The 8,821-nt window shown below is 37.9% G+C and overlaps 1 protein-coding gene across 1 annotated transcript in view; it reads right to left on the bottom strand.

The window, feature by feature from the left end:
• LOC102307146 (phospholipase B1, membrane-associated) overlaps positions 1 to 7,495 on the bottom strand; it is a 17,317-nt gene extending 9,822 nt beyond the window's left edge. Inside the window, exons 1-20 of the mRNA XM_042222712.1 lie at positions 7,316 to 7,495; positions 6,707 to 6,760; positions 5,841 to 5,901; positions 5,721 to 5,755; positions 4,726 to 4,810; positions 4,590 to 4,641; positions 4,091 to 4,171; positions 3,636 to 3,701; positions 3,486 to 3,547; positions 3,091 to 3,166; positions 2,885 to 2,992; positions 1,973 to 2,047; positions 1,799 to 1,870; positions 1,606 to 1,680; positions 1,453 to 1,513; positions 932 to 990; positions 777 to 850; positions 620 to 663; positions 403 to 511; positions 150 to 201 (exon numbers count right to left, since the gene is read on the bottom strand). Coding sequence (XP_042078646.1) covers positions 150 to 201; positions 403 to 511; positions 620 to 663; positions 777 to 850; positions 932 to 990; positions 1,453 to 1,513; positions 1,606 to 1,680; positions 1,799 to 1,870; positions 1,973 to 2,047; positions 2,885 to 2,992; positions 3,091 to 3,166; positions 3,486 to 3,547; positions 3,636 to 3,701; positions 4,091 to 4,171; positions 4,590 to 4,641; positions 4,726 to 4,810; positions 5,721 to 5,755; positions 5,841 to 5,901; positions 6,707 to 6,760; positions 7,316 to 7,391 — 1,377 coding nt within the window. The 5' untranslated portion in view covers positions 7,392 to 7,495. The remainder of the gene's footprint in view (positions 1 to 149; positions 202 to 402; positions 512 to 619; positions 664 to 776; positions 851 to 931; positions 991 to 1,452; positions 1,514 to 1,605; positions 1,681 to 1,798; positions 1,871 to 1,972; positions 2,048 to 2,884; positions 2,993 to 3,090; positions 3,167 to 3,485; positions 3,548 to 3,635; positions 3,702 to 4,090; positions 4,172 to 4,589; positions 4,642 to 4,725; positions 4,811 to 5,720; positions 5,756 to 5,840; positions 5,902 to 6,706; positions 6,761 to 7,315) is intronic.
• Positions 7,496 to 8,821: the final 1,326 nt, after the last annotated feature.

Below are 8,821 nucleotides of genomic sequence, written 5' to 3'. Positions count from 1 at the left end.
GATAGATAGATAGATAGATAGATAGATAGATAGATAGATAGATAGATAGATAGATAGATAGATAGATAGATAGATAGATAGATAGATAGATAGATCTATCGAGTTGGTAAGTAAAAATGTTGTTAAAGATCAAATATCTTTAAACATACAGAGTCATTCTTCATTCTTTCCACCAGAGCACGCACTTGGGTTGGTACATCACTAAAAACACAGTAAAAGACAATTCTTTGATGGTTAAAGAGTCATTTTATCGAAGTTGAACCATTAACATCAACAAAACTTTTAAACAGCAAAAACAACAGCTGTACTCATTCAGTATAGAAAAACATATTCTACAAGCTGATCACTCATGTATCACCTGTAACAAATCTCTAGGCAGGTATTTGTGCTAAAAGGACTCACTGGCTTTTTGCTCCCGCCACAGCCTGGTTAAGGAATGCTTGAGGTGTGTCCTGCTGACCCGTGTCAACAGAGTAACCCGTCAGGTTTTGGCTGAAATATTTCAAGATGTCTGTAATAACAATAATAATGAACAACAATGAATAGTAATAACAATCAAGGATAAAAAAAAATCCACACGTAATGTTGAGCAATGTGTTTGGTTATCTAAATGACTCACTGGGCAGAGTGGTGACGCTAGTCAGGTTTTCATCTCCACCAATGCTGGGAAATAGACATGAAGTTAAATACATGAATGATGTGACACACTAGCCCAGGAAGTTTAATAGTAGTGTTTCGCTGCAACATTAAAGGATACCTGAAGAGTCCTGACTCACCTCCAGGATAAACCTCTGTATTGACGCAAGACATCCAGGATATCAGATGGCCTGGATGCAATGCCATTGCCTGCCTGAAAAACAGCAGGTTTTAAAAAGTTTTAGGATCAACTTATTCAATTCTAAATAACGAGAAGTTGATAAGAATGACTCACTGTCAACGAATCGCCAACAGCAGCAACAACTTTGACGTCTCCAGGTCTGAGTTTGTGGACTGCAAAAAACAGAAGAAATGGTCAGAATAATAAATAAAATTAACAAGACAAGTGTAGAATAATATTGTATTTAGAATACACATAAATACAAAATATATAAAATTAAACTTCCTACAAATATTGTATACTAGTATCAATGTACTGGGAGGTACTATTAGGATGATTTGAAAGGGCAGATTTAAAGAACACTTTACATTTTACAGACTGAGGAAACCAAGACATCTCACAAGAAACAACAAAAACAAAGCTCCATCATAAAGCATCTTAGATTGTGACTTGAAGTTTGTACAGTGTCAGAGGTATTACTTTGTAGTTTTTAGTCCCATGTGCTAAAGTGGGGAATAAATGAATAACCTTCAATATGTTATATAAAAAGTCAGATCTTGGATAAAATCTGTCTTACTTTTTTGCTAATTTAAGGTCACCAAAGTGCTCAAGAAAATCCTTTAATGTCATCTTACCTGAAGTGGGTGTGGAAGGTGAGGGACTTAAGTCCTCACAGGGCATATCTGTCCCTGTAAACTGAGCAGTCACACAGAGCACAATCAGAAATTGACAGGAAGCATGCAAAGCTGGCCCAAAGCTGGTTCGGGTTGGCTGTAGACAAAACTCACAGGCTCCAGGAGAGGAGAGCTATTGCTGTGGTGATATGACGGAGAGTTTCCTTCTGTCCTCAGGTAGGGTCGTTCCTAAGGGAGGGAGACAGATAAGGAGGAGGAATATGCTGCACAGAATCATCATCTGTAAATACAGTGTGTCTAATCTGATTACCATATATGTAAGTGGGTTTTCTGTAAAATTACTCACCTCGCTTGGACATGGCAATGTGAAGATCTTACCATTGTCCTCTGTTTCATATTGGGCAACTGTGACCTGCAGCTAACAGACAAAAGGCTCATTGTTTTCATGTCTGGGATACCGAGAAGAGTAACTGGGTGTGAAAGTGCCAGTGCATTCGACTTTGAGAGTCCCAAGCCTCACCAGGTTTGTCCACATCTGCACCAACAGTTTATCTTTGTGCTGTAATGCTTCAGACTCAGTGAGATGCTTCCCTCTCTGTTAAAAGCAAGAAAGACAGACAATGTACAGTGCGTAAAAAATATCTTCAGTTCAGTTCAGGAAGATAAACACAGACATTTAATATCATCTACCGAGAAGACAAAGTCTTTGTACTCTTTGGGAGTCGATTTTCACAGATGCTGGGATGAGACACAAATCCCTTTGGGACTTAATCGGGAAGAGTATCCTGCATAAAAACGCCTGCTAAACCACTGTGCGAACTACCTGCTGTGGTGATCCCTTGTGACGTAGGGAGCACCTGAAAGTAGTTTTTATATAATGCATACAAATAGACTACAACACTCGATTTAATATCACCCTGATGGGCCTTCTTGAAGCCCTTTAGTTTTACTACACTAACTATTTTAGCTCCCTATCACATCCCTTTAACCTTTCTGATTGGCTTCCCTTCATAAACAGAAGGTCTAAAGAGATAGTGGCTGGGGCTTGTATATTCAGAAGCTAATGTTAAAGTGCTCCTCACAGATACACATCCACAAAAAAAAACTGTTAGAAAAGGAAGTTGACTTCATGTTCAATTTGACCAACTGCTGTTGCAACAAAATGGATGAAGAAAAGTTAAATAGGTCAAGCCTTATAAAGAGAAAGGTTGGGTGAATTTCTTCAATCACAATAAAAATTTTCAGGTTTTGTTTTGCCCGGTAAAAATGTGTCAGCATAGGCTCTAGCATTTTTTTTTTTTTGATGACAGAAATGATCACAGTAAACTGCAGGTGTGACTAAGGCCCTAATAAAGATTTGGGTTTGCAAAATGGTGCAATTGAAAGGATTTATAGGAGAATAAAAGGATTATATGATCTGAATTTAACTCACAGCAATAAATGATGGGTCTGTGATGAAAGGTATATCCTGAAGGGTAACAGTGAAGTCTTTTCTGTCACTGTACCAGTGTTTCTGTACCAACAGCTCATCCAAAGATTCCTGGAAAAAGGGAGTTTAGGAACAACATTTATCAGCAAGAGGTTAGCTATACCCTCAAGCAAATCCAAACACTATTTGAACATGAAATAAGGACAAACCTGCAGAGACTGAGTCAGCACAGCTCTCAGGAGCCTGAGCTCCCCTTCACTGTTTGTTTCCAAACACTGGCCTGATCTGTCAGTGAAACACATTTACTCATTAAAACTTAATATGGATCCTCCTGTTTAAAGGAAAACAATCTACCCCAACAGTGAATAATTAAAAAATGAAAATAAAACTATTAAAGGAAACAAGTAAACGGGTTAAGAACATAACATTCTCTAACTTGACAGCAGTGACATTTTGTATTGCCACACTGACTTACCATCATGTCATCTAATTAACTTATTTTCCTGGGAAAAAAAGATCTTAATTCCTTTTACATCTTCAACACATGCACGCCATCTGTTTTGATGTCATTCTCTAAAGGTCAGGGAAGAAAAAGTGAACTTACTTGCTCTGCATAGTGTCATGCTCTCCATCCCATAATGCAACACTGACAATGGTCCGTTTGAGCTGTAGCACAGTGAAGTTAATAAAATTTTGCAAATTTTATGAACACATTGTAGGTAAAATCGCTTCCTGCGTATAATATGAAACATACCCGAGAATGCAGCAACTGCAGAGCCTTATCCACCTCTTTGACCACTGCCTCGATAATTGATGAGACCTGCAGTACAAACACAACAGACTCCATGAACTCCTAGTGACTTTAAGAGAGTCACCAGTACAGTCACTTGTTTGTTTGGTTGTCGGCTAATACTTTAATGTGTTACGTGAATCAAATTATAGGAAATGCTACGTAGCCAAAAAACGCTATAGAAGGCAACCTTTGCAATAGCAACAGTGACAACATATCTACAGAACAAGTTTTATCTGCATATATGAAGGAAAGTTGGGATAGTGCAAGTCTGAAACTGATAAGAATTGATAGCTTGGGCTCTGTAACTACAGTATTAAGGCAACAAAGTCTATAAAACATGAATAACAAGGGATTTGGACTCTGGGCATTGAGCTCTTGAAGATTAAGGAACCTCAGTAAGGTCTTTCACTGTTTACCTGCTGGTCCTCACAGGCACAAAACTGATCCAGCTGAACAAAGAGAAGCACCAACTTCCAGTCCCGATTCACATTGGGAGCCTGTTGGGGGGGAAGTCACTGCTGGTTACTTTTGAACTTGAAATAATTTGAATTTGAACCTGTAAGAAACACCATGCACCGGTACATGTTTAGTAAATTGTATGGCAAGTATGATCTTTAGATATTTTTCTCAGGGCACAGCAGGTTAAAACAACACCTGTTCAAACATATAGTTCTGCAAAATTTCCAGTTTTTAATAATTAAATCAATAATGAGAGAATATATTTTGTTTTCTGGTGTGTGTGTTTTTTAACAAACACTGAATTATATATATTTTTTCTGAGAAGATTGGTTAGAATACTTTTATTGTGAATATTTAATATTTCCCTCATTTCCAAATAAGCTATATCTTCTTGATTCACCATGGAAAGCATAAAATCTAATTTTATCCTTAAGGTTGGAAAATGCAAGAATATACCTGACTGTTCTGTAGATAGAGGGACAGTTTCTTTGCCTGATCCACCAGAGTGCTACAAAAATAAAATAACATGAAGGAGTTAAGCCACCATATGCAATCATAGCTTTTCCTCATGAGCCAAAAGTACACACTGTACCTGTGTTGTATAGGCTGAGAGGTGTAAAGGTTTGTTTCCTCTGAGAGGTGACTAATCAGTTCAGGATTGAACAGAACCATCAGCTCTGGTTGAGAGAAGGTAACACAAGTTTAACATTAGCACTTATTTTTAACCTATTTTCACTCTTGAACTCATCTAGGGTAGCTTTGCATGATTCACAGTTCAAAATAAGCTCTAAAAGCAGAATTGTGTCCCCTGTACTGGGCCTTATTGCAGTAGATCACTTTGAAGTGGCTGTGTGTTAGTGCTAGATAAATTCATTTCTATTAAATTGAACTGAACTAGAGCTACAAGAGCTGAAACACTTTTTAAACTCTTCTGCCTTTAAGCCAACTTCCTTTCTAAATGGCTGCCTCTCATAAACAGAAAGTTTGAACAACATGTGGGCTGAAAAATCTGTGCTCACAGCTAGAACTATGTGTCTTAGATGGGCATATTAGATAATATCTATGTATTAAAATATCATACAGGCCCAAGAGTAGAAAGATTGAAAAAGAGGCCAATATTTACTATCCTAAATCTCTTAAACGCAAGAGTTTACTGCTCACCTTCAATCACAGTACAGTATCTTTGTTTTATTCTGTGTGGCTGTTAAAACTAGTTTAGGTTTAAGCTTTCTGACTGCAGATTAATCATAAAAATTAATCTGCCCTGCCAATTTGACGTAAACATGATAGCAGTGTTTTTGTAACAGTAACTATCACGTTGTGTCCATATCAGTGCTGTATAGATAAAGCACTGTGGTATAACAGGAAAAAATTATTAGCCTCGTGACATGAGTGTATTTAGTAAGGTGCTATAATTCTAGTGAGGGTAAAGCTTGGATCAAGCCATTTGGTTACTTTTATATTATCCCAGAGACACTTGAACACATTGAAGCTCTCACATTATGTCCCACGGGAAGCCCAGAAAAACAACAGCGACTTTATTAGGTACACATATAATGTCAGAAGCTGTTAAAGATATATACTTACCTCTAAGTCTTGATACAACTGAGGACAGCTCAGTGCTGTAGAAAAGGACCAAAGTGTGAATTTCAAATTTTGTGTAGGTTTTCACTGTGCTATCACAGCTGAACAGTAAACTGTGCTCACCTGCGCATGTGAAGTCCAATGGCGGAAAGCAGACCCACATCTGAGGGCCTAACAACATTAACTGAAAAAATTGCAAAAAATAAAATGATGCAGCTGATTAGTCTAGTTACCAAATGTGGGTAAAAGTATGAATGGTAAATGGCCTGTATTTGTATATAGCACTTTACTAGTCCCTAAGGACCCCAAAGCGCTTCACACAACCAGTCATCCACCCATTCACACACTGGTGATGGCAAGCTACATTGTAGACAGAGGCGAGGCTGCCGAACACTGGCGCCACCGGGCCCTCTGACCACCACCAGTAGGCAACAAGTGAAGTGTCTTGCCCAAGGACACAACGACCGAGACTGTCCAAGCCGGGGCTCGAACCGGCAACCTTCCGATTACAAGGTGAACTCCTAACTCTTGAGCCACGATCGTCCCATGATGGTGTTAGATTAGTGTGTGCAGCAGGGAAGTTGTTTTATTTATTTATATATATAAATTTATTATAACCTACATTTATTTATATCCCAGTAAAAGTTTTAAAAAGTGTGATAACAGGAAAGTTTACTAAAACTATCAAATCTAGTAATCATGCTAAACGTTCTACTCAGACTTAATCATTACACCTACATCGATCTCCCAGTGCAGTTTTTGTGTTGTTGTTGTTAATGCAAGAGGATGTTTAGGACTACAGTAATGAGTCAGCAGAGCTTTATGCACTATGTACCTCAGCACTCACCGACCCTGCTCTGTACTTTTGCGTGGTCAGACACTTCATGGCTGAGTTGTAGTTTATCATAAAGATCAGTATTATAGTGTCAGCTGTAGAGCTTTGTTCTCCTCGAAGGCTGTTCATAAAACCATATGATTGTCTAATTTACCAGTTGAAGGAGGCTCCTGCGAAGGGATCATCTGAGAGCACGGCAGTCCGACTGCTAGAAAACGTGAAGAGATAACAAATGATAAAAATGCTTCAAAGTACAGAAGTTCAAGGCCCTGAGGAGCATTTTTGGCAAAAGTATTACTCTTTATTCAATTGCAGACTTGGCTCAAATCCACTCTTGGTTGGAAAAGAGGAGCACAACAAACACAAACATCTTCTTCCTGTATTGCTATCACTCTTACCAACTGGACAGTCATATACTGAATATTTTAATTTTACTTAAATTATTTTTTTAATAACTATAGTAACTATATAAATAACTATAGCAGCAAATATACATCAAAATCCAATAATTTCAACTAAACCTCCAAAATAAGCAAATAAATAGTACAAGTAGTAATGTTAGTATTAACAGACTGAGTTAAAAATAGCTTATTTTAACACCTGACTTCTGCAAAATTTGCTTTAGGTAAATCGTACATAATTCCTACATTTCATGCAGAACCTTTTCAAAATATATATTTATAATTTGTCAAATTGAAACAAAACATCATCATAACAAACATGAAACATGAGCATTAGATCGAGCTATAGTAACAGTGGAGACCTGATGTCCACGTGAGACCCAGCAGAGAGATCAGAAGCAGCTGCTGAAGCATCTTATTTTTTAATGTTGTTTTCATTTATCTTCTGTATGGCTTTCTTTCCTTCCTGCTCTCTCAGCTTACAGTAAGCTGTCTTTCTCTGTTATTATCAGTTATACTTAGTCAGTTAATTATAGCTGTCATAAATCCTCATGCAGGGAAGGGACTATCCTATTTGTTCAAAGGACACAGCTTGAAGATGATATATGATATATGATGATATAATGACACTGATATGCTCAAAGAAAGTAAGAAAGTAATGGGTTTGAATTTGCTTTTCTGTGTGGAGTATACCTGTGTGGCTTCCAAAGACATGCTTGTTAGGTTAACTAATGAATTTGTTGGCTGTAGGTGTGAGTGTGAATGGTTGCCTATCTCTATGTGTTGCACCTATGGCAGAGTGGCAGAAAGGAGAGGTCAGAGAATATGTCTGTGAAGGTTCTCAGTCATCCAGGTCATCGTAGTCTGAGGAGCTTGGAAAGAAAAGCATATGGACTTCTTTAAGTTTCCTTGAAGATGTTTCCCCTCTCACCCAAAAAGCTTCTTCAGTTCTAAGAGCAATTGGTGGACAGTCCCAGATAGGGTTTAAATACTGGGACTCTCCACCGTGGACTTGTCGGAGAAAAGAAGCAACTTCAGAAGTAATGCACAAAGTTTCAGAGCCTTTGTATCAGGCACTGAAATGAGAAAAGTAAACTGGCAGATTGCACTAAAGTACTAAATCTACTGAAAAACCCATGAATACGGGGAAGTATTGGAATAGTTTTCATAAAAGTCACAATAAAACCCCTCAAATCCCTGATTAGTGGCAAAACAAGAGAGTGGCAAAAATAGATAACAAGGAAAAAAGACAATGCATGGAGAAATGACTGCCTTCACATATGACACGAAGTGGAATGATTGACAATCAGTCCAATGTTCCTGATTGTTTTTCTGGCTGTTCAGAGCACATTAGTCTAACGTGACAGCAGATGCAACGAGTCCTCTCAGAGATTAAAGAGCTACACGTGTTATTCTGGAAAACTGGCTTGACTCACTATAACATAGGAAATGGGTTTTAGGGGGCTGACGAAAGTCTGACGAAGAGATATAAAGTGCCATGGAAGGAGAATGAGGCTACAGAATGAAAGCTGGTGCAGGTGGTGCAAGTATGCTGTGGTTCTATTTTGAATGGACACATTCCTGGGTAAATCCCATTGGTTAAACTTGGTTAAACTGACTGTTTACTGCAAGATTAGCACAATGGAAAATTTGACTAAAAATAAACCGGTCTGCAGTTTTTGCTCACAAGCACGCGATTCAACCTTCGTTGACATATTTACCTTTACTTTAAAATGAAGAAAACATGTGAAAAGTACATCTTACAAAGGAGAAATTTACTACAAAGGACACTTTCTGTACAGTTTAAGGGTAGTTGTACTTCATGTATCAAAAAAAATCAAAGAAGGTAATCTATCTAGCAATGAACT

The sequence above is a fragment of the Haplochromis burtoni genome, unplaced genomic scaffold (genome assembly GCF_018398535.1).
Source record: "Haplochromis burtoni strain Fernald_Lab_line unplaced genomic scaffold, NCSU_Asbu1 Contig_92, whole genome shotgun sequence".
Taxonomy (NCBI): Eukaryota; Metazoa; Chordata; class Actinopteri; order Cichliformes; family Cichlidae; genus Haplochromis; species Haplochromis burtoni.
The sequence above is the reverse complement of the archived record's forward strand: the minus strand, read 5'-3'. Positions and strand labels throughout refer to the sequence as shown.